This window comes from Neolamprologus multifasciatus, chromosome 7, assembly GCF_963576455.1.
Source record: "Neolamprologus multifasciatus chromosome 7, fNeoMul1.2, whole genome shotgun sequence".
Classification (NCBI taxonomy): domain Eukaryota; kingdom Metazoa; phylum Chordata; class Actinopteri; order Cichliformes; family Cichlidae; genus Neolamprologus; species Neolamprologus multifasciatus.
Window position 1 is genome coordinate 11,390,645 of NC_140445.1, and position 26,145 is coordinate 11,416,789.

The 26,145-nt window shown below is 37.0% G+C and overlaps 1 protein-coding gene across 3 annotated transcripts in view; it reads left to right on the forward strand.

Moving 5' to 3' along the window:
- Positions 1–24,683, forward strand: part of LOC146513820 (ras-specific guanine nucleotide-releasing factor RalGPS1-like) — a 92,845-nt gene extending 68,162 nt beyond the window's left edge. For all 3 annotated transcript variants that reach the window (XM_085165714.1, XM_085165713.1, XM_085165715.1), the window contains 11 exons: positions 1,465–1,558; positions 6,131–6,198; positions 12,641–12,767; positions 13,894–14,045; positions 14,140–14,188; positions 14,672–14,752; positions 15,182–15,287; positions 16,899–16,991; positions 19,749–19,854; positions 19,964–20,055; positions 22,358–24,683. In XM_085165714.1, the coding sequence (XP_085021840.1) occupies positions 1,465–1,558; positions 6,131–6,198; positions 12,641–12,767; positions 13,894–14,045; positions 14,140–14,188; positions 14,672–14,752; positions 15,182–15,287; positions 16,899–16,991; positions 19,749–19,854; positions 19,964–20,055; positions 22,358–22,387 (998 nt within the window). In that variant the 3' untranslated portion in view covers positions 22,388–24,683. The remainder of the gene's footprint in view (positions 1–1,464; positions 1,559–6,130; positions 6,199–12,640; positions 12,768–13,893; positions 14,046–14,139; positions 14,189–14,671; positions 14,753–15,181; positions 15,288–16,898; positions 16,992–19,748; positions 19,855–19,963; positions 20,056–22,357) is intronic.
- Positions 24,684–26,145: the final 1,462 nt, after the last annotated feature.

Below are 26,145 nucleotides of genomic sequence, written 5' to 3' on the forward strand. Positions count from 1 at the left end.
AGAGGCGAAGACATGCAGCAAAGGGCCATGGGTCAGACTCTAACCCCGACTCCTGCTCTTTGGCCATGTGGCATGTGGTCACCTGCTCACACACTGTGCTAAACCGGTGAAATTTAACAAACATGATGAAAAATTATTTTTAAAAATTATTGTATTAATACATATAATCCAGATAATTTTAAACTGACAAAATAAGTTCCTAGTCTTCTATAGATGGCAAATCAGTGGGTTGATTCTGTAATTGCTTTGCCGTCATCCTTGTGCGTTATTGAGTGCTAGCGTTATATAAAATACTGTTGTCCAGATAAAAAATGTACTTCTATGTTTTGCTGTGCATTTACACAGGCGTAAATGAAAGTCCAAGATAAAATTGCTGTCAAGGTGATGAAGAAAGTATACAGGATTACCAGGAGTCGAGGTGCAAGGCCAAGATAGTGGTGGCAAAATCAAAGGAAAAGGCTTATAATTAGTTGCATTCATAGCTAGACACTAAGGAAGGATAACCTACATGGAATGCAGACAGTTGGTTAGAAAGACAGATTGAGCTCAAAAGAGTGTGCACAGATTAGTGTGATGAAAGATAGAAATGTAAATGTACTGATACGCGTAGCTTATGTTGAGAAGGTGGAAGTGTGAGGTGTGAGCAGCAGCATGGCTTCATGCTGTGATGTTTGTTTTGATACTGTTGAGAAGTATAGTGAAGATCAAAAGAAGTTGCACTGTGTCTTTGTGGATCTAGAGAAAGGCTGGTGCAGTACATGTATGAGGACTGCCAGACAGTGATAAGGTGTGCAGTAGGAGTCATTGATGGAAACAAGGTGGATTGTATTAAGAATCAGCTCTAAGCCCCTTCTTGTTTGCAGTAGTGGTGAACAGGTTGGCAGATAAGGTCAGGCAAGAGTCTCTATTGACTATGATATTTACAGACGACATTATTATCTAAAGTGAGAATAGGGAGCAGATGGATGGTAGAGAGCCTAGAGAGGTGAAAGTATAAGAGAAGAGAAATGAAAGATAGATTACACGTGGGTGGATGAGAGGTATACAGGTAATAGTATGACTGAAAAAGTTATATAGTTTATAGTTTTACTACTGTTTATGTTCAGTACTGCCATGTTGGATTGTTAACTCTGCTCTGAGTTTCTGAGTGGGAAAGGAGGCTTTCCACAAACATTTTCTGACTGGGAACTCTGAATTTCTGACCTCCAACTTACTCGGGACCGTTCCAAAAGTTAGAGAGCTAAGGCTTAAAATTGTTTGGGTGGTGCAGAAGAGGAATAGTGGATATATTGGATAAAGGATGCTAAAACTGGAACTACCAGTCAAGAAGAAAAGAGAAAGACCACTGAGGAAATTCATGGATGTACTGAAGGAGAACATAGACAAGAGAAGTAACAATATTTAAAGTTAATTCTCTACCAAGAGTTGTGTTGAAGGTAATTTGCTTTTTCTTTTTTCCATTAGATCACTTGGTGACCCTGCCGCATGTTCAGAAGTATCTGTTGTCAGTTCGCTACATAGAGGAACTCCAGAAGTTTGTAGAGGACGATAACTTCAAGTAAGTGTTTTCAATGTGAATGGCATGGGATTGTGAAATTAATTATTTGACATTTGTTTGTATCAGTCGATTATGGCGGGCACATAGAAGAAGCATGGGTGCAAGTGTAAAATTGAGGACGGTCAATACACAGGAAGCAAAATGGAAAGGATCTTTTTCAATAGTGTGTCCTTTCATTCAGCAGACATTGATGGCTTTATCTGACAGAGTCTAGGTTGCTCTGCTTGTTTCTTGGTTTCTTAGAGTCACTTTTGTCATCATAATTTTTCAAGTTGGACATAAATGATATGTCATATAAGCTTTAAATATGAAATGAAATATGATATCATTTGGGACGATAGAGCCAACACAGTAAATTTTTCAAGCACTGTCACAAAGCACTGTGCAACAGAAAACAGTAAAAGAAAAAAGAAAATGAGAAGCCAATTATTAGCAATAAAAATATTCAATAAAATAAACAGGTAAGTACAAAATGAAATCATCAACAAAAAAGTTTTTAAGCAAAAAATATTTTAACTAATTTTAAAAATGAGTCCACAGAATCAGCTAAATGTAGCTGTAGTGGTAGACTGTACCACTGTCTTGGTACCACAGACTGAAAGGCTCTTTCCCTTATAGTCTTTAGTTGTGGATGAGGAACAACTAACAAAAACTCAGAGCTTGGGAATGAAGATGGCAAGTGTCTGTTTATTTTGTTAGAAACTCTGATAAATAATCTGGAGTCTGGTCGTTTAGTATTTTTAAACTAATCCTAAAATGTATAGGGAGCCAATGTAAAATGCATAAAATGAGTGATGTGAACTTGTGTTAATAGTCGGGCCATTTCATTTTGTATAGTTTGGAGATGTGAAAGACATTATTTGTTCAAGCCAGTAAACAGGCCATTACAGTAATATAAGTGTGATGACACAAATTCATTGAGAATTTGCTTGAGTTCAGCTGAGGAGACTATATGTCACAATTAGGAAATATTCCTTAAAGGAAAGAAACAGGAATGTGACAGATTTTACATGCTAACTGACTTCTGCAATTTTGTTAGCAAATTATTCGAAAAATGGCAATTTTGAAATAGGCAAAAAAATGCCATATAGAGCTGGCATCAAGATTAGATTTGCTCTAGTAAAGATGTTACCTTGGTATGTTTAAAGTAGATTGAATGCAGCCTTGCCTCAGTTAGCTGTTAATAATAGCAATGATGGACCAATCCTGGTGAGAGTCCAGATAGCACTGATGGAGGTAATATCTCTAAGGAGCATCTAGCCTATTAATGTAGTTAAGCTATTAAGTGTAATTAGAGAAAAAGCAGTAAATGTCTTAGGACAACAAGGACCATCTTAATTTGTGTGACTCTTTTCTTTGTCAGAGAGACAGACACTGGTGAATGATCACTGATAGTGATAGGATGAATCTGAGTGTCTTTAATATAAAAATAAGGAAGAGGAACAACTTTATTGCCTGACCGACGGGTTTCAGCTTGTGGCCTTCATCAGGCAATAAAGTTGTTCCTCTTCCCTTCAAGTGTTGCTGGATTGTGACTTTTTCATCCTCTTCACGCACCTTGGGAGTAGGTTAAGTTGTGCCAGAGATTTTTGCTTTGATATAAAAGTAGCCTAAGTGAGAATAATAATAATGGATTGGATTTCTATAGTGCTTTTCAAGGCACCCAGAGCGCTTTACAATGCTATTCATTCACTCTCACATTCACACACTGGTGGAGGCAAGCTACGGTTGTAGCTACAGCTGCCCCTCTGGCCAACACCAGTAGGCAGTAGGGTAAAGTGTCTTGCCCAAGGACACAACGACCAGGACAGAGAGCCCGGGGACCGATCCGGCGACCTTCCGGTTACAGATGCGCTTCCCAACCCCCTGAGCCACAGTCGCCCACAATGTGAGTGGTGTCCTAGTGAAAAGATAGCGCAGTCCCTGTAGGGACATATGAATGCAGAGCATTGCAAAGACCAGAATAATTCATTGTTTAAGAATGTCTGTAGCCTGCAGTTCCTTTGAGCTAGTCCTGTACTGAGCCTATAATTTTTTTGGATTAAATGGCTGGTTGAAGTCTCCCCCTATTATGAGTACCTTAGTACCTTGAGACGGCTGTTGTTGTGACAGCAACAACGCTATATAAATAAAATTGAATGGTGAAGTTTATCGTTCTCTTAATGAATATGGCTACAACTCTTTGTTCTGAGTTTTAGCAGGCTGTGCATGTGTGAGAGAACTATAGAGAGGTGAGTGTGTCAAGGTGGAAGGAATCTTGAAGAAAGAAGGCTATGTGACAATTCTGAAAGAAACTCTCAAGTATTTACAGCAAAACTGGGTCTGAGTTGACAACCCAAAACATGTGTCGCTTCTGGTAAAGAAATAACTGCATCACCAAAGTGAATGTTATTGACTAGTGTGCACAAAAACTTGACTTCAGTCCCATTGGAAATCTGTAGGGTGAACAGAAGACCAAGATCCACAGATTCACCAAAGAAGAACAAGCTGGGATTGCTTGGGAGACATGTGAGGTTTCTTGAAAACTATAACAAATGACTTCAGCAAAACAAAATAGACAATTTGCTATTAGTATCAGGAGGTCTATTTTGACCATGATAGTTTTTGGTTTTGTATAATAATTTTGTTTCTAACAAGATTGGGCTGGTGCAGCACAGTGGGGCAGTGGTTAGCACTGACGCATCAAACAAGAAAGCCCTGGTTTTGAATCCACCATCTGGCCAGGGCCTTTCTGTCTGGGGTGTGCATGTTCTCTTGGCTTCCTCCTATAGTCCAAATACATGCAGTTTGTGTGGTTATATTAATTGATGATTATAAATTGCCCTAGGTGTCCGTGTTGAATGTGAATGGTTTTCTGTCTCTCTGTGTTAGCCTTGTGTGTACCCCATCTCTCGCCTTCTCCAGCTTGGCTCATTTGATGAGGCATGTGATTAATAGTGGGTCAGTATAAATAAATACCTGAAGAAGGCTCTTGAATGTGAGGTGAAAAATCTTCAAAAAAAATTTAAAGTCCAGTAACTTTCTTTTTAAACTCTCAAGATGTTCATGATGGAAACAAATTCACCTGGGTGAGATTTCCTGAACAAGTACTGAGACACCCAAAAACCACCCTGTGTAGGATGAGCTTGCACGTACAGAAGATGCATCTTATTAAATAAAGTTGACTCATAGGTCATAGACGGTTATTTAGTGGCAAACTGGGCAGGAACACATGACATGTCTTTTCTTGGCTCTCAAAAAAGTTAATGAATGTAAAGCCTCCATAATACAATTGGTAATCGTTGTGTTGTATGTCATTTCTTTGTTATGCTAGGAAAGTGTTCAGTAGGCGCACTGATTAATGGAAACATGTGAACATGCATTTAAATGCAGCATATAACGCAAAAACAGTTTGTATATTTCTCATGAACTTTAAAGTCAGTATTTGGTATTGCCATCTTTATTGTTCAAAACAGCTTTAACTCTTTTTTGTAATTTCTTTAAGTAGTCTTCAGGAATAGTTGTCCGGGCTTTTAAAGAACATTCCAAACCTCTTCTTTGGATGTTGGTTGAATGGAACTGTTTCAATAATACTAAGGTCCAATCTCTGAGGAGGCTAATCTAAGGCTGATTGTGTCCTCTTCCCTACATCTTAGCAGGGCATTTTATGGCATGAATTTAAAGTTAATTAAAGTTAATTAAAATTAAATTAAAGTTTTAATCCGTATTTCCGAAGAAATTACAATACTGCATAGTATTGTATACTGCATATTAAATCCAGCAGCAAAAGGCAGATCAAAATAAGACTGGTCTAAAAAGAAACTTTCAGTTACTGGCAGACAAGACTTCAACCTTTTGGGGCATTACAAGGCTTGTGTTTTTCATTAAAAAGACATGAATAATAACTAATGATTAAATACTGAGTTGTCTATAAACACATAGTGAGTGAAAAAGCTGAGTGAACAAGAAACAATGCATCATGGGACGCCCCCAGCAGTCTATGCCTATAGCAGCATAAATAAGGGAGGATTCAGGGTCACCAGATCCAATCTTAACTATATACTTTATCAAAAAAGGCAGTCCTACATATTTGTTTAATATCCACAGGACATATCCTGGTCAAAAACTAGTCCAAGACTCCTAACAATATTACTGCTGGCCTATTACTGCTGACTATGTTAAAAAATGAGGAGTGGCAGCAGTAAATCTATCTTTCCTCATTTTTTACATTTAAAAAAAATGTTGCTTAATGCTGTCTGTCTCAGCCCCAGTAAAACTGCATATGCTGTAAGAAATTTGTGGTGATGTGGCAAACAGAGACCAAAGAAAGTGATTGATATTTTGCGAGTATTATGGGCGATGTAACTGCTTGACCTAAGACTTGAGATATAAAAGAAAGTGTGAGTGAGACGGCTTCTATGTAGAAGTAACACAATGTTAATTAAAATAATTTTCTTTGTCAGCAGATGAAGTGACATCGCCTTACTCAGTTGCGTAATGTGTAGTGTGTTTAATAAAATCTGAAACTACCTTTTAACTGACAAACACAACAGCACTGAGCTCTTTTATCTAATGGAAACATTTGTGTTACAGGCTCTCTCTAAAGATTGAACCTGGCAACAGTTCCCCTCGCATTGCTTCTTCTAAAGAAGACCTGGCAGGTAAGTCACACATGGTTGAACTGCACTGATAAAAAGCCCTGCAGATATCCTGCACTTCCACCAAGTTGTACTCAAAACAAAAATGATTAGCTTTTTCTGTCAAGTCCGCAAGGCAGGGTTATTAGAGTTACCTGAAACTGAACTAAAAAGTTCAACTAAATGTGAAAAAAACATTTTAGTTAACTAAAATAAAAATAAAAACTAGACGTAAAAAAACTTTAAAGTAACTGAACTGATTTTTGTGGAGGAAATTTGCTTTGTTTTTAGTATCTATTAGTTTGGTTAAAAAAAGAATTACAACTTGCCTGATGACTCATTGATAGACACGTTTATTGTGTGTTTATGGTAATACCTGTGCTAATTTTCCAAGCCCTCCATGCAGTAATAAATTTAAAAGATATGTGAACTGTGAAACTAATGGAAACTAAAGTAAAACTAAACATTTTAGAACAATAAAAACTAAACTGAAATAAGAAAATCCAAAAACCTGAAATGGAAAAAGGAAATAAAAATAAAACCTAATTAGAAAATACAAAACTATAATAACTCTGCTGCATGTTCATGACCTTAGAGTTTTTATAAAAAGTACATGTAAAGTACACTATGTGAAGTGCCCTGATGACAGTTGTTTTGATTTGGTGCTATTTAAATTTACCTGGGCTCTGATAATTCAATTCTGAATTGAACTGAATTGAAATGAACACTAGCATTTAGCATCAGTATTAACATTTACTTTACACTAAAAACAGAAAAAAAATTGGGTGTGTTAAAAAGAATAATCAGAAATAAACACAACTGTTCCTGTGGTGAAACAGATCACGCACACACACAGGCACACACATATACTTTTCTGTAGCCCTGTAGTTCCCACAGGTACTCCTACTGTTCATATTTTCACCATTTCAGTAACCAAGTGAAAGCTATCAGTAGCTAACAACATGAACAAAGAAGCCATCCTCTTTCTGTTAAACCTTCATTTTTTACAGCATCGTGTACCTGGTGGTTTAGACTCTAATGGTGTATTAGTTTGTAGTCATTACATGCGGGTGTAACCAACATTTACTTCATAATGTCACATGCTGTGCTTTAGTGCACTGCACTGATAGAAACATTTACCATTTAAGTGATGGTGTTCATTTATTAGTGTAGCATGATGAAGACTACATTCAGGGTTATTTTCTACCCATCTCTACCAGGAAGTATCATCATACAGCATCAGCATCATACAGATAGACCCACTTCTCTGTGTTCTTATGGTTTGGGAATATGGGGATGAGCCAGCACCAGGTTTTTAAAAATCTAAAGTCATGGTTTTATAATGAATCTGAAGATTTGACTTGGCAAGGAGTAGTTATTGTCTTGCAGAGGTGGCAAAAGTACAGACATTCTTTACTTATAAGTATAGTATAGTATAAGTACACATAGTTGTGTTAAAAAAATCTAATTCAAAAATGAGAACATTACATTTAGTGCTAGCTAGAAGCTTATAACTTGTGGATAGATGCACTAATAATGCAGTTCAGGGTCATTCTGCTCGCAATAAACTCTGAGTATAGCGCTGTAATTGATACATAAGGTTTTAGCTTGTTTAATCTCTTTGTATATGATAAGTCCCGGTAACAGATACACCAATATGATTGTCTTTTATATGTTATTGTTCCCTAAAATTTGGGCTCAATCAGATTGATGAATTTGATGAATTAAAGGCAAGTAGGAAATAAACATTTTCCTCAGATGTCTTAATGTAACAAGTCTGTTATTAAAATGTAAGGAGTAATAAGTAGAGATATTTTTGTAAAAATGTAGAGAGTGTTCAATTGAAGTACAGATACCTAAAAATTGTATGTTATTTCCCACCCGTTGCCTTGTAAATACTATATGATACTGGTTCTTATATAGCACTTTTCTACTCTTCTGAGCACTCAAAGCGCTTTACACAACTTGTGCATTCACCCATTCACACCCATTCGCATCTGTTTAGCTAGCTAGCTTGATTGAAATAGAAACAAACAATAAAACACACACAAATGTAATGAAATTCAGTTATTAAACATAAACTAAATTGCCAAACACACATATGAATTTGAGTGGCATCCCATATGGTATGTGGCCGACACCATATTGAAGCATACATAGCCTTTAATATGGTGTCGTCCCACTGTTTGCAGCAATAACAACAGCTTTGACTTGATTCTTGTAAGAATGCTTTTCATAAGGTTTAGGAATGTCTTTATAGACTTTTTTTAGGATTCTTCTGGAAGTGCAGGTCAGACAATGCTGTTGAATGAGAAGGCCTGGATTTATATCATCCCAAAGGTGTTCTATCAGATTAAAGGAAAGACTCCTGGTAACCACTAAAACAAAACTCATCAGTCAAATTGCCGGACAGATACGCCTACCTTCTGGAGAGTGTTGTTCACTTAATTGGCTGTTGTGAAGGGTTTCTCTTCACCATGGTAATGATTCTGTGATCATCCACCACTATTTTCTTCTGTCTGCTATTCCTAATGTAGCAATTTCTTGGATGTTCTCCCCACCCCCAACCCTCAACAGAAAAACATTTGCAGCTCAAGGATGGCTTGTTTCACCTGCATGGAGACCTCGTGTGACCGCATGTTGTTTTTTCTCAAAATGTAAATGATCCCCCTTATTGTTTTCATTGAATGGGAAACAGGTATTTTATATTTAAGTATTTCACGCATTTCATCCACGGTCTGTTTAGAATCACCAATAAACCTGATATCTCTCTTTGGACAAATTTGTGTGTATAGGCGTTTTTCTTTCAAGGCGGCTCCATAGTGTAGTAGTTTACATGTCTACTTAACAAGTAAAAGATTTTTGTTTGATCCCTAGCAAAGACACATATACTTTTGGAGTTGCATCAGAAAGGGTATCTAATGTAAACAATCTGCCAACATAAAAATGCAAAGTTCTCTGCTTTGGAGTAATGTGTTTTAATTTAAAAAAATGCTTTGATGAGGCAAAACATTCTAATCAACCTCATATAAAGTGAATAGCACTAATTATTTTGTGACGGAGTCAGAAGCATGAGAAACTTTATTTATCAGGAACCATGCACAGTGGCACTAATCTCATATGCAAAAACATACTTTGTATCAGATTTAACTACCAGTTCATTTTAATTTGCAAATTCTGGGCAGGTGAATATAATGAAAATAAATCTCCAAGTAAGCATGTTGGATGTAAGAGAAATGGTGTAATGTGGCAATTCTTTTGATATCCAAGACTCACTGGTACTTCTTTAGTGCTTTTTTACTCTAGTTGAGCCTTCATTGAAGCATAAGCGCTTCATTCTCACGACAACATTCGCAGAAACACTCCCACTCCAATTAATATATGGGGCATCTCAGGGCTCAGTATCTTTCCCAAAGATGCTTTGACATGTAGACTGGAGGAGCTGGGGACTGAGGCATCTGGGCATTCTCCTGAATTACAATGCTCTGCTCTCATCCAGCTGGCTAAGTAGATAAGAGCAACTAGAACCTGTAATTTAATTGTGCAGTGCTAGTGTAACATAGCAGCAACCTTTTTGTTAAAGCAGTTTTAGATTAGGAACCAGTGGAAAAGATGTTGTAGACATCCAGATTTTGGAGGGGTGGTTTCAGTTTAAAAAAAAAAACAACAAAAAACTAATGTAGAGGTGAACACAATGTTTTGGCTAACTAAGGGATTACCTGATTTACTGTCACCAGGCTGTCTCATACTGTAAGTGCATGATATCAGCTAATGGTACTCTCCTCTTGTTGCTTTGATGAAGATTTGCAGTTACATAACATGGCAGAAAAGGAGTGTTCTGGCTGTGTCCACTGTCTTGTTGGCTCAGTCAGTATAAACAAGTCTCATGCACTTCACACAATGCCAAACCGAAGAATTCGGTTTGCTCACTCTCTTTGTGTAAGACTGAGAAAATGTGGTGGACTGGACTGATCAGTTTCACCATCACTGTGTCTGACAAGGTGAAACCGTTTAAATGTTGCTGCTCTGTGTGACGTTAGCACCCTTACAATTTTCCATTCTCATTTTAATAATTGTCCTTGTAAGCCTGTGACTGAATTCTTCGTGGCAGAGACTCCTCACTGTGGTTAATTTCATCCAATCTGTTTTGTAATGTCTGAGCAGCAGATCAAAAAGCTAAACAAGCCTGTATGTGTGCTTGCCACACAATCACTGGGAATGACTGTTCAAAGAACTGTTGTAAGGTAACAGCAGTATTTTACTGCTGCGGACAACCTGCCAGGCCTGCTTTGTCTGAATTGCTTCTCCTGTTGGCTGTCTGAGAAAAACTAAAGGACTGGTTTTAATTTAAATTATAATCTTTTCATCACACAAAACAAATATATTTTAACCTTTACAGCATACAGACAGAGTATAAGCAGCATGTATTAACTTCCGTAACAGCAAGAAGAGGCAGCCCTCCAGCAGCAGAACCCTTATCTCAACATCATGGAGTTACTCTGAGATTACGAAAACAGGCAAAAAGCACTAAACAATGTGTTTGCTAAGTACCTTCTACCTAGACAAAAGCAGCAAACAAGAGTAGATTTGATTTTTGTGCTAAACCAGTTAACCTGTCTCATAATAACCTAAAAACAGATCCAACATTTTCTAGCGCATTCTGAAAATGCACTTTTCAGCACAGTGTGTCTCAGTTTTTCTTTTTTTCCTCCACATCATTCTACTCTTATTATGAAGAAATGCTGCAGTCATATATTAAAGACTCTTGTCAGCATATCATTTTGGCTTAACTGTTGTTCTTTGGTGAGGTATGGGAGGCAATGGGTAATGTTTTATTTCTTAAAAAAGGCTGAAAAACACACAATGATTCCCACCTCTTGCTGATGAAACTAACCGCCAATAAAATCACTCTCACTTAGAATAGTTACAATCATGTGGTAAATTAAAAAAAATATTTTTGGCAATTAAAGAAATGAAAATTAGAGTTTTCATTAGACTTATTCTGCTGAGTGTGAATGTTTCCAGAGCAAGCAACAATAATCCAAAACAGCAGGAGTTTTTGTCAGCTGATAATTAAGCCATATTAAGAACGTTCTTTCCCGGAAAGATCACTTTATTCCCAGGTTCGGGAAAAGAAACTGCCTTAATGTGTGTTATATTCCTTCAATTTACCTTTACTGCACTGCAATACTGATTGCTAATAGAGCTCTAAATCTATTCCTCCTGCTGGTAGAACGATTCTGATTTCAACAAATTCCACATTACATCATGACTGGGAATGCATCTGCTTTCCCAACAACCCCACCAATAGACACAATCATATACAGCTGCTTGTATGTCTTTTGTTCAGCTCTATATGCTCCATATGAGATCAAAAGATCCTGCTATACTAAAAACTCTTTAAAAAAAAATAACTTCATGCAAATCTAAAGTGTTCAAAGCTGAGCATGCTGAACACAGACTGGCCTTATGGGTCCCAAATGGTCAAAATGACTGGCCCCCAGTGGGTTTCCAGTGAGGGGGAACGCACAGTGACTCAGAGGTTCCACTGGCGCAGAAAGCACATAGGAACAGTGGATCAATTTACTAGTCCATCAGCAGTGCTGCCAGAAACTGTGACTGGACTGATGATAAATTTATGTAGGCACTTACACGGGATGACTGCACTGATTAATTATGTTAACAAAGGCTTTTATGTGGTCAGTTTGCACCTTACCAGTGCCCTCTAGTGGCTGTGGTGTTGAGTTGTTTGTTTTAATACACCCTGAGGTCTCAGAGTGTGGCCAGCAGGCAGTGGAAGCCCTTGGTACCTTTTTATGTGCATTTATAAGGAATGCACTTTTAAGCCCTTTGAAATGAGAACAAGCATATGCATGTATGTGTTTCATTTGTAGCATCCCATTAAATGTAAACCCTGTTTAAATTCAAGTCTGAAAAGATTTGTGATCGGCCAGAGGTCCTCTGTCATCAACTATATTTTATTTTAGTGAATTTGTTTCACACACTAATTGAATTACAATATGATTATGGGTTTTGTTGATTTTTGGCCAGTGATTTCACAAAATTCTGCTTTAATGCTCCATAAGCCTTAATTCTCTGCATTGTCAATAATTTATCTAGTTTCTAATATCAGAAGTGTTCTTTGTGCCTTAATATATTATTTAAGGTCTCACACAGACTAGTAACCAATAAGCGGCACATAACCTGAAAGTCTCAATACCAGGCAAATAAAGGACTCGTACTTGTTCCACTGCTGCTTTTGTTTGCTACTTTGAAGATGTGAAAGAAAGAAATTCCGATATACAGTAACCAATTTATCATGAACCTGTGAAATAATAAATGTGAATGGGATTAAATAAGACGCATGAGTTTCAAGTAACCAAAGTAGCCTACTATAAGTCAATTTAAAAGAGTTGCACATAAGTAAATTGCACATAAGTACTATTAATGACCTTTTATGTTTCAGGTCTGTGTGAGGTATCAGCCTCTATGAGGTATAACCGACGACCTACTTGCCCTGATGCGTCTGTGGGGGTTCATATTCCCACCCCCCCTCCCTCTCACCACAGGAAGAGTCACAGTCTGGGAAACAAGTAAGCATAACAAGCTATTACCAATTTTAATAGTAGTAATAATATTAAAACAATATTATTAAAAGAATTCATCCTCATGGCATGTTCTTGTTTAACATTTTGGAGCACAAGCCTTTATTAGGGAATTAAACAGACTTCACTGAAAGCAACACAGAAAAATACAGTGTACTGAATACAAATAATATGAGTGCTCATAGAAGGACAAACTAATGCTTTTTTAAAAGCAGTAAAATCCAAGTCATTCTTGGCCTATAATGTATAAATCCAAAATGTTTCCAAAAAGCTTTCATTGACTGGTATGGAAAGGAATGGTTTGAAAAGGAATTGTTGTAATATGGACAGTGCACTGTTATGGGAGTGTAGGTAGTCCCATAGTCCAATTCATGGTCTGCAGTGTACAATGACTGATCCATGGTTGCCCATTTGTTCTGTATCTGTATTCTCCAGTTGTTTGATCATTTTGTACACATCAGTATTGTCCTCAACAAAAGCAGAGTAATGAGTTATAAACAAATCTGACTTGGAAAAAAAAAATCTGTGTAATATAATAACTCTGTAAGGTTGTCATTGCCTAACTGGTGTTTGGAATTCCCATGCTGCTCTTTCCATATGAAGGGGTGACAAACAAAGGAGAGTTACCCAACAGGAAGCCATTAAGGCCATTAAATAAGCTGCCTTAAATGAAGACTTATTGTCTTTCTATAAACTGTTTACACCATTTGAGATGCATTCATGTTATTTGTAATTAGTAGTATGATGTGTTGGTTATGGAATATTTGTTTATTTGACAAATATCATAGACTTTACATGCATTCAAAATATTATTTAAAAATAGAGGACTTTGGAGTTGTTTGTTGTTTAATCCCACTAATGTAATGTTAGCCGTTTCCAACAGAGCGCGATAAAATGGTAGAAAGATGGGAACAAAATAAAGAAAACACATGCAACATGTTAGGCACACTTGTCGAACTCCAGGCCTTGAGGACCGGTGTCCTGCAGGTTTTAGATGTGGCGTTGATTCAACACAGCTGATTTAAATGGTTAAATTACCTCATCAAGATTTCTTGAAGTTCTCCAGAGGCCTGGTAATGAACTAATCATTTGATTGGTTGATCTCTGTCCACAGTGTGATGTGTCAGTATGGCATGTCAGAAAGCAGGAGTGCCACATTTCCTATAGAGAAAACACGACACCTGCTGGATGACAGCTTCTTAGAATCTCAGAGCCCAGTCAGAAATGATCCGCACAGTACATCTGTGTCCAATGGCCTGTCATTAGGTATGTGTGATGAAAATATTCCCAAGTATTCAATTTATTAGCAAAACCAAATCTTTAGACTTTTACATTTCTTTTTTCTTTTTTCCCATGATAGGCAGTAGTGAAAGTTCCTTTTGGGAGGAGCTATCACCTGCAGTGGAGAGGTGAGAGACAATTATAATTGTAACAATTTTGAAATAAGAAATTTTTTTAAATGACAGTTTTTTCCCCCCCACAAATTTTCACATTAACAGGAAAAAAGAACTTTGTTTTAGAACCACTAATAGGTTGTAGTACAATGAGATGAAAAGACTATTATCAACAGTATTTTGGTCAGTCTCTTTAGAATTTATCACCCCGTTGTCCTTATACTGAAGCTATGATAAATTCATTTTCAAATTTTCAATGAGGCTTAAAGTTATTAGAACAGCAGTTCTCTATAGTTAACAGATATTCCAGAAAGAGGAAATGCAATTTTGCAAATGAGGTAGATTATTTTCTGTGTAGAGGCTGGGAGTGGACAATATGACCTGTTTAGTTATATATTACTGTAAAGTGTTGACTTTGGTTTACACTTCGCGTTCGATGATGTTGAGCACTGACCTATCCAACCACGAAGGCTGACTATGATAATTTATGACAAACAGGGGCCGCATGTATGCAACACTGGGCCCGAACTGGAGGGTCCCTCTTCGCAACTCTCCCCGGAGCCGAAGCTATGTTTACAGGTACAGTGAATCAACAAAGTAAGAAATCAGTATTACAGTCTTAAAAGGGAATGAAGTCATTATTTGTATTTGACACACTCTAATGTTTGATGTTTTAACTCCCTTCATTTCCTGACTGCTTGGATGTTAGAATGATGTTGCTTTGCTTTCCACTTAATTAAAAAGAGCTTCTCTAGTTATAGAAACACTGACTGTATTTTGTGATATGGTCATTGTTTAAGTCTCTAAAATATCCGTTTACCAAATTAAGTAGGAAAACACCACACAGTGACCTTCATGGTTTGCCAGCAGCTATTTTTAGAAACAATTATGGATGTTCCTTTTGTTTAAAGAGTCTCTTAAAGGTAGCTTTAACTGCACTCACTGAGCTCTGAATACTGTTTTAGTTGCTTACAGTGTTAAATGTTCTTTACTACCCAACATCCTTAGCTACTCTGCTACCAACTCCTGCTATGGATGCAGTGAAGCTGGTAGTGTGACCATTGAAGGACCACTACGAAGGAAAACACTGCTGAAGGAGGGACGGAAGCCCAAGGTATGGTGAACTTTCATTGTTGTTTAAGTTAGTTATTTTTGCATTCAGTCTAGTACTGAATAGAGATGGACCGATCCAATATTACGTATCGGTATAGGTCCGATACTGACCTAAATTACTGGATCGGATATCGGAGAGAAATAAAAAATGTAATCCGATCCTTTAAATATCAAAAAACCACCTCACAAAACTTGCGACACGGCGTAACTCGGCTCATAACCGTAGCACGTAGGAGCAGTGTGGTCAAGTGATAGAGCGGCTGTGTGTATTTGTAGCCTGCTAGCAAACATTTAATCTCCGAGGAAGTTATCTCAGAGAGAAGTAAAGCAAGTGTGTAAGTTCATCTCTGAATGTTTATAAAGCATTCCCGCGTTAAGCTTAACAACCGATATATAGAGCAACTGCCTCTTCTCTCTCTCGCTTCCTCCCTCTTCTTGCTGCTACTTCAATCTGAAACTGCTTAATGATCAGCTGATCGGCTTTTCTCTCACGACTCCGTCTCTCTTCTTTGTTTTTGGCCCACTTTGCACCAGAAAGAGGAAACCAGCAGCTGAACAACAGCAGCACGTTTAAGCTTGATAAGCTGTTGTTAGAATTTATTTAATATTACTTTCTACACCAGGATCTTTTTCTACGTAGCTGACGGCTGGTAACTGTGCAGGGGCGGATCTAGCAAAGTTTAGCCAGGGGGGCCGATAGGGCATGAACAGGGAAAAGGGGGCACAAAGACATACTTTTCTTTCTTATTCTCATTTAAAATATCTAGCTTTTAATTATTTAATAATTATCTGAATCTTACACCCAAAGTTTTAATCTGATGTAAAATATATAGAAGTCCATTACTGTATATAGTAACTATTAAGTCTAATATACCCTAGTAAGCTATAGTACTTTTTCCTTTGGGAAAGTACCATCTGTGCAGTCTGCAATTCTGTTGAAGAAAGATGTTGAATCTATTTAATTATTCTTGAAAAAAAAAAATTTTCTGTGATTTTTTTTCACCCTGCATCAAATTAAAGTTGATTACATTGATTAAGCATCATGAGGAAGAGGGAGGGGGGTGGTTCCCTATTTTCTTTTGCTGGGAGTTTGCAACCCTATTAGTTAGGTTGCTTAACCTCTTAAGCCCCAAGCCTAACTGATCTCCTGCCTTTTGCCCCCGTATCAGGGGGCGTTGGGGCTTAAGAGGTTAATATTTCTGCTAAGTACTCTTTAAAATACCAGAATAGGGAGGATGGAGTAGGTTTAACGTTATTAGATTGATCAGTGTTGCTGAACTATGAAATATTTTGGGTGCAGTGTGTTTTTTTTTTACATACAGGTATAACAGAATAGCTTTAGTGTTGTTGTTGTTTTTTTAACTTGAGTATGAACTTATGCAAAAAGCAGCAAGATATTAAAAAAACAGTTTTATTGATTAAAAAACACACTATATCGGATTCATATCGGTATCGGCAGATATCCAAATTTATGATATCGGTATCGGTATCGGACATAGAAAAGTGGTATCGTGCCATCTCTAGTACTGAATATCAGCAACTTTAAAAAACAAACAAACTGTGAGCTGACAGTGAGCTGTTTTCAGCCTCTCTATATATTTTTATCTAACAGTTGTCCTCGTGGACCAGATTTTGGATCATTTTGTCTGGATCAACACTGACGTTCTATGGAGCAAAAGCACTGAGGGACTCTGAGAGGAAGCATGTAAGTGTGATGCCTTGGAAACATGAGTCTACACCTAAAGTCATGTGAAAAAGAAAATACCCCCTCTTCCAGTTGTAAGGTTTTATGTATGAGCACATAATTACAAAAAAGTCTGTTCTTTACTGTGTTTAAACTTTATTTAAATAAAAGCTCAGATGAAAAACAAAACGAGACAATTGAAAGATGAAGGAGTGTGTGAAAAACTAAATACACCTAATTAGGGCTGCAATTAGCAATTCCTAGTTATTGAGTATTCTGTTGATTAATCAAGTAATTGGATAAGAAATGCTTTTGTCGTATTAATGAAGACTAATAAATATTCAAAATAAAAAAAACACAGGTCTGAACTGCTCATTGGTTTGCATTTCAGAAATTGCAAGGTTTTAAGTTTAACTGCATACAACATCTGTTAAAAAATGTTTTGATTGTATTTAACCCATATAAAATTTTATGTTTTTAAAGAAAAGTAAAATAAAATAAGGCATAAAATAAAACTGCCTATACTCTGCTTTTATGGAATGCTTTCTTAGGGCCCCAATATATCATTTTGTCATTTTAGTTGGCTTTTGGGACAAAAGCAGGTAGTGTGACAATGATAAAATAATAATAAAAGCATTAGGAATTATTTGACATTAACCTTGTCCTTAATTTGGTTGTACTAGATCATGGCAAGAGAAACAAACACGAAACTCTTTAGAACAGAGGCTGCAAACTTTATCTTATTACTGAAAATATATTATTATTGTTATTATAATTATTAGTGTGACTACTAGACGTTGGCGGCCCTTTTGTTTGGCTCTCTGTTAGTGTTCTATTGTGTGTTTTTCTTTCCGGGTGTGCTTTCAGTGCATTGGCAGTGTGTTTGGTATCATTGTCATGATCTTCACAATTAGATGCACTATTTTTATTTCTTAAGAACTTGACTTTCAGACACTGTTCATGTTGTGTAGGGTTTTTTGTTTTTTGTTTTTTTTTATAACTTCTTCATTTGTACTTCACGTGTCTGGAAATACACACTGCATTGAGCTGACAAATGCCAAGTTTTCAGTAACAGCTCTTTGAAAAGCAACTTGTTGAAGAAAAAGTATGCTTCTATGCCTGTCAAACTGTGTTATTTGTGGCACTTTAGTAGATTCCGCTAACACAATGTGATCAAATGATGTGTTTTTGTGACAGCCATCTAGTAACAAAATAACAAAGTTTTTATGTTCAAACAATTGTGTAAGTGGATTATTAAACAAAAAAATCATTCCACTGAAAATGGTCAGGTAGTAAGGACTGGTCTTTAAATGAGTGAAAAAGCAGCCAATATCTAACGAAAAATCTTGAAATGGCTTCAGAAACCCTGGAGAACTGTTGCTCAAGACCACTTTTAAAAAAATACAAGGAAGTCTGACTCCCTGGGGTGCTGTGTAAAATGTCATGTGATTATTTTCCAAACTCATTAACCCATCTTTTATTCAGAACAGAGCATAGGAAACATATCAAATATTTAAAATGAGAAAATAATGTTATAAAGAGTTTGCGCAAACCAAGTTTATTGTAATTTTTTATTAATTTTCAATATCTGCAACAGTGAATAGGGAAATTTTTGTGACTACTGGATGTAATAATTTCAGATTTCTACAGTCATATGATGTGAAAATGATCACAGATGTACCTGGGGACATATTATATGACTTTATTGTGGTGTTTGCAGAAAACTATTTGTGTTCGAATATTTATATATATTTTTATATCTGCTCATGCAGGAGTGAATGGCATAATATAGTGATTTAAAATGAAAGCTAAAAATTTAAAATGCTCCCACCATAAACCTTGAAAATCTTCATAGCTCCACTTGAGGATAGCTTGAACAAGAATATAAAGTTAATAAAAAAAAAAAACTTGATAACAGCTTGGTTATATTATTAGATATACTCCATTGTACAGCAGGACCTTGAGGCAAATTTGCTGGGATGTCCATTCCTGGAAAGATTGACAAATGTCTGAAGTGTTTTCCACCTTGTTGCTTTAGAATTGTGGGCTTTAAATTGTTTGGAAATGTGCTTATTACACTTCCTAGATTAATTGCTGATGTCTTTCCTATTCTTTTATAAAGGTAGCCACAGGTTACTTAATTCCTATTAAAGCAGATAAGGCTTTCCGTTACAAATTTGCACAGTGGTGCCTCTTTATTCGATTATGTTTTCTTTCCTGTTCATAGAAGAAATGAATGAATTGGCCGTCATGCATCAAATGCTGAAAATGAGAAGTTTATTTTTCCTAAAGCCTCTCCTCATTTTGAACAACACATTTGAAAAATGATGGAAAGAAACGTGTTGAATCCGTGTCGCAAAACTCTCAAAGTTAGAACTCATCTTTCCACATCACATTTTTGTCTTTTTCTAGTCTAGAACACACTAAGCTTGTGCTCTGATGTAAAGTTGTAAGGAACTTTGATCTAACCCAAATGGTTAGTATTGGACAACTGGTCAAAATTTTTTGTGGCAAGCTTTAGTGAACAGTGATGACAATTGGACAATTGTCCAAGATATGGCGGGGCATTTGGAAACTACACACTACACTACTACACATAAAGATCTGCTGCTAATGTCTTGACACTTTCAGAGAAACTATCTCCACATTTTGGCTTTAAGTGTGCATTGCACAGCCACATAAAGTTGTATTTAAGGTGAAGGTTTTCCCCTGATAAGTGCAAAATTGTACAGTGAGGGCAAGTGGATAAATTCATTTTGTGCTCTGTGTTTGCCACAGTACAAGTCAAGGCCTTGTAAAAAAGTTTGTGTGACTGGCTGGATGGTGGTACTGCCAGATGACCCAGCCCGACCCAACATCTTCCAGCTCAGTGACCCAGAAAAAGGTCAGCCTCCCACCATCAGCAGAGCTTGCCTATTTTATTTGTCTTTTTTGTCTTTATTCATGTGACTATTTTAGATACTCACATGAAGACCATTTATGTCACTTTACAGGCAATGTTTACAAGTTCCAGACGGGGTCCAGGTTTTCAGCAATCATCTGGCACAAAAACCTAGAGGAGGCTTGTAGAAAAAGTAGACCTCAGGTAAGCTAAGCACACACAACATATCGTTAGGCTCGCTCTTCTGGTTTGGTCAGATTAAACAGTCCTTTTTCATTAAAACGTGATTTAAACAAATTTCATTTTATTTTATTAAAGCAGTATTCCTTCTTGTGTTGTATTTGCAGCACTGGTTGAGCTCAACTAGGTCCTGTTGATTTTTGAGGAGTAGCAGCTCTACTCTGAACCACTCTTAAATGACTGAACTCCTCATCCTGTCTCTAAGAGAGAGGCCAGTCAACCTTTAGAGAAGGTTTGCTTAAACCACTAGCATCTGCTAGCTTATTCTTTCAGTCACTACCTAAAGCTCATGACCATAGGTGAAGGTAGGGACGTAATAAATAAATAAAACTACAGCTTTGCTAGGGATCAATCAGCTGATTTCAGTTCGTGTGTCAGAGGAGAAAAATAGTGGCGCATTCTTCATTGTGGATATGGACATTACTTTTATTTTTATTGCACAAAAGGATGAAAGCGCGATGGTAAAGTGGAGAGTTTTCAAGGACAGAAACAACTGCATTATACTGTTAACACAATTTTGGAACTTTGCAAGCACCTGCAAAGGAAGCATGCTAACACTAAGCTAGCCAAAAATCTAGAGTAATATTAAAGTTGAGTAAATGCTCACTCCAGCCCAGCACCATGATAAAGTCAGCTGCTGCTGAACTTCAACAGGTAACAAACTGATGAGCAGTCAGGCTGCAGCCTCTGTTTCTACCAGTTCAAGTTTCTAAAGTAGAATCACTGTGGCAGTTGCTTTAAAGCAGGAATGTCAAACTCCAGTCCTCGATGGCCAGCATCCTGCTTGCTTTTGAGATATCCCTGCCCTACCTGCTGCTGATTACCTGGATCAGGTGTGCTTTGCCAATAAGAAGCTACAAGGGCATGTTAGTTGGAAAACAAGCAGCACAGCAGCCCTCGAGGTCTGGAGTTCAACACCTGTAATAAAACACCCTTCAAAGTCTCTTTGTGCTGGTTTCCATCTCTGATTTGTCCTGGTGTGTGGGGGCTGTAGCTTGTATTTATATTGTTAAATAGTAATTATGAGACTGTGTGTTTCAGATCATTTTACAGAGTAAAATGAAAGTAACATAACAAGTAGTATAACCAAAGTCTGTCTTCTGGGTGTAATTAAGTAACTTACTGTATTAATTTTAAGAAAAAATGTTCTGTGTATGTGCAATGGTTAATTTTGAGTAATGACCCCAATACTCATCACAACAAAGAGAAGAAATGCCTCCAACATGCACAAACATTTGACCATGCAGCATGTAATTAATTTGCATGAATCAAAGTGGAGCCAAAGAGAAGTGATATCAATAATATAATTGGAATGCTAAATTCTTTTCAATCCCTAGTCATCATTCTCTTCGCCACAACGGACTGGTACAGGATCTGCCTCACTGAAGTCACAGTCCCAATCTGTGTGTCAATCTTCTGCTCCCCTCTCCCCTCACTCATGAACAACATCTCAAAGACTCCTCCACTTGGGGCAGCAGCTTGTCCCTAATGAGTACTGTGCACTCCGCCCTTTTCCAGCTGAGGACCATGGCCTCATTCCTCATTCTTAATCTTTTATAGAATCATCAGACAGATGATGTTGTTTTGTGTTTAGTGAATCAAAAAAAAGGAACTGAAACAGCTATACAAATAGGAATGTGGTGTTTGTTAGTTTCAAAGTGTAAGCAAAAAACACACGTTTGCACATATAGATGCACAGAAATGTTTGTATTCAGTCCTTTAGCTGGTCACCTTCAGCACTTCTGGTCTCCAGCCTGTCACTTACTGTGCATTCCTAGTTTTGCCAAATTATTTTAAAAAAATTATTTTAGTGAGTCAAGGTAAACTGAGGAGCATCTACATATTTGCAGTGCTGTTTCTCTAAACTAACTTGTATTACAGAGTGGTATATGTGATGCATACAGTTGTTTAGAGTTGCTATGAAAAGAATGTAAATTCAATGCTACAATTCAATTCAAGTTAGTTAACGTCAGTGCTAGCAACTTTCACAAGTTAGTTGTCAGCCATTAGGATTATCAAGGACTCAGAAAATAGCGTCATATAAGAAATTTTGGCTATTTTTGTGAACCGTATTGTAGAGATGGATGTTCATTACTGTTGAAAGTGACCAATCACAGGAGAAGACACTAAACATTAAAGGACTGTCTGGGTACACAGTCTAGAAATTCTTCATCATATACCACATTCCCTCTTATTCAACCTACTAGTTGCTTGTTGTAATTTTTTCCATCACTTGTGCTGAATATCTGCTCTGTTCTCTCAACAGATACCTGCAAACCTTATGTCATTTGAATGAGAGCAGCCTTTATTGAGCAGGATATTATCGTGCCAAACTGTTGTTTGACAATTACAGACTGAATAAGGAATTTGATAATGCTGACATCAGCATTAGAGTCAAGAAGCATATGACACTGTCGAAGAAGCTCTGTGATGCTGGATGTGTGACTGTCGTGCCAGTGCACCTGCTTTGATCTTCACCAGAACAAGTCTTATATGATCTCTATAAAAATCCAATCAATGGAAGACTTTTGCGGGGTTGGATTTGTTCCCTAAGTTTCCATGTTCTCTGTTATTTGTTACGCTGCTATAATGTGTGCATGAACACGTTGGTTTTTGGCCCATGTTGGGCTTATAATTGGGTGAAAAGATGCATCAGTGTATAAATGTGGATGACAGTGTTAGATGACTGTTAGATTTAGTTTAGTCTGAGTGTCATCGTCATAAGGAAGTGGAAGGTGGGAAGTGCACGTCCCCACTCATAAACTTTTATTCACCAGAAAAAATGTGACATCATCTCAAGGCCTCGTTAATTTAATGAAGGATCAGTACTGTAGCAAAAATGACAGAAGCTGAGTCTTCATTACCTTCAGCCCTGTGACTTACAGTTTGACTGAATCTAATCCAGAATAGAAGATTTGTACATACAAACGCAGGAATTAACCTTAAAGGTTGTTTTATGATTAAGATGCGATGCTCTTGTGGGGATGAAGCCCTGGATCTGTGTTTACCCCTGCTACCTCAGTTGGTAGTCCTTGTGTAAAATGTGCTTGCAAATGTATGTAACAAGATTTACAAACAATTAATATTTTCTACAGAACAAATTAAAAATAGTAAGATACCATGGAAACAATACTGAACAAAGAGGTGATTCCAGTTAATAAGCAGAAGACAGCCAGCTGTTGTCTACACCAGTATGCTGAGGCAGCTAGTTGAGTAAAATTAAAGTGAATTCCAATGAAATACCAAGTTTTCATTAATCAAATGTGTGTAAATATTGTATTTATGTATAAAAAGAGTTTATTTTTGACAATTGGCTGTAGAAGGGGAAAGGATATGATGGATTGTTGTTGATTCACCAGCTGCTGTGGGATTCTGCTCTTCAGAGACACTGTTGGTAAGCCCACCATAAAACTTGGATGGACTCCTGTTCTCCAACTGAAGGCCATCAGGATAAAACTCCATTAGCAATGGCATTAATTAATGATCTGCATCAAAATCAAAATATTATGTTGATTTTAAATACTAATTCTGTTTTATTGGATGGGACTTATTTTTTTGTAATTTTTACCAATAACTGAATCAGTGGTCAGAGGTGGCAAAAGTACAGCCGTGTGACAGTCAGCGAAGCTAGCCAGCTAGCTGGCTGGCTTAAATGGGTTTTCAAGTGAGAAGAACCATTTACTTTACTTAGGTAGATGTACAAATACTTTTTAGTAAAAAATACTCCAGTAAAAGTTAAAGTACTGATTCAACTTCTTTACTCAAATGAAAAAGTACAGGCTCCTAAATATATATCCAAAGTAAGAAAAGTAGGTCTTTGAAGGACCTTTCCAAGCACGACTGTTTTGTGCAAAGCTAACTGATCCTCTTTCTACAGTGATATAATAGTGGTATATGGGAATACCAACTTTTTTGACTTTGCATCCACACCTAAACAGGAAAAATTTGTACAGTCAGGAGTTAACTTGAAATTTAGCAGGTGGGGGAACAATAAGATCAGTTGCAGTGACTCAACATGGGGAAAAGAATTACAACTCAATAATTTCTATTGTAAGCTATAGTAGATTTTCTTTGTGTACATGCTGTTATCAGCTAACCTGTGTTGAGCTGCTTTGAGGTTTATTGCTGTTTGTGGATTTGCACAACTGAATTCAACAACATGTAACCCAAGTTTTCATGAGTTATCTTGGCTTTCCGTCCCTTACACATACAGTATACTGTTTATATTGTCTTTACTGAGTGAGTTTAAGCATTGTCAGCTTAAATGCAAATTCATCTCTGCTACACTTGCTGTAACCTAACACTGACCATGAACACCACAGCCAGTGTTCCCCTGTGAAAAACAGTGTTTCATCACAGTACAACAAGCTAACCTGTTTATCCTGCATTAAACTGCCAAGTATTTCAATAACACAAAATTAGTATACCTAGTTTGTTTTGCAGGACATTTCACAATATGAAAAACATAACTTCATATCATATACAGGTACAATTTAAATTATAATGAGGACATATGTTTGCTTTAAATTCCCAGTTTATCAAATGTCACTGAGTAGTCCTCTTCTTTAAATAAATAAATCCTGTTTAAATCCTGTCTGTCTTACATCTGTGTTCATCTCTGAGTGAAGTTTTTGTTCTCCCTGCTAAAAACAGCTACTGAGCCATTTGCACACAGACTCACTGTGTAACAAACTGCACACAAACAGTTTGTGTGGTTGGTGATATTGTTAACGTGATATGACACGTTAGAAACATCGCATTTTAAATCACCTGCCTGTTGTTGTTTTTGGGTTTTTTTTAAGATATACATTTAGCATACTTTTTCCCCCTCTATTCTCCTTTTGTATGTGATAAGCAACGATGATTGATATGCCAATAGAATTGTTGATTGATTGATTGATTGCTTGATGTGTGAAGGTGTGTAGTGATGTAAAATAATATCTTACCTCAAATGCGTTACCTCAAAAGTAACAAAGTATATTTGTGTTAAATATTTGTAGAGGGTATAAGTAAAAAGTTGTCAGAAAAATACTCAAGTAGAGTGCAGATACCTGAAAATTATTCTTTAGTGCAATTCTTTCACTTCTGTTAGTAATATGGGAATGCAAGAGTTAAAAGAGTTTACCTTTCTTTAAGTCTGCTTAACCAGTGAGCCAAATGAAGTTATGTCAAGCTTCTTCATTATCAGTTTATTAAAGTCTCCTGTGATTATAAATTCAGCATTATAGCCCATAAAGTGATATGGCAGGTAAAAGGCTCCAAGTAAGTTTGCTTGGAAATGTCTTTGACCTTATCGAAGCAACAACATCCTAATCCTAACAAGAAAGCATCATTAGGATTTGGCTAAACTAGATTATATCATGTGCAGGTAGAGCACATGATAGAGCAGGTCACCTACTGATCAGAAGGTTGGTGGTTCGATCCACCAACCCTCCTCCAGTCTGCATTTCAAGTATCCTTGGGCTAGATGCTAACCCCAAGTTGCTCTCCAGTGCATCCATCAGAGTATGAATGTGTGTGAATGTAGTTAGAAAGCACTGAGTATAGAGAAAGTGCTTGTGAAAATGGGTGGTACTGGGTGAATGTGGCATGTTGTATACAGCGCTTTGAGTACTCCAGGACAGTAAAAAAAAAAAAGCGCTATATAAGAATCAGTCCATTTACCATTTGCATGTGCAACTACATTAGAAGGTGAAATTATTGGTATGACCAGAATGACAACACTAGAAAACAGAGTGAAAAGTCATCATAGAGAGAGAGATCAGCCATGATATATTTTTAAAAAGGGATAACACCTTTTTAAGCCATCTCTTCTAGAAAAAATGAATAATACATAAATAAGAACAGAAGTAATTTAGTAGCAAAAAATCCATATGGTAGGAAATCTGAACGCTGGAATCATCCTATTGGCATCCGTTTGTCTCGTGAGACGATGGTGTAGTGCTATGGGTTGGATGTGGACATCCTAGAGTGGCTGTGGAGTCCCACTCTGGAGGGACAGTCTCTTGTACACTGGCTGCAAACAAAGGTGAAGGTGAAAGATGGCGCTGTAGC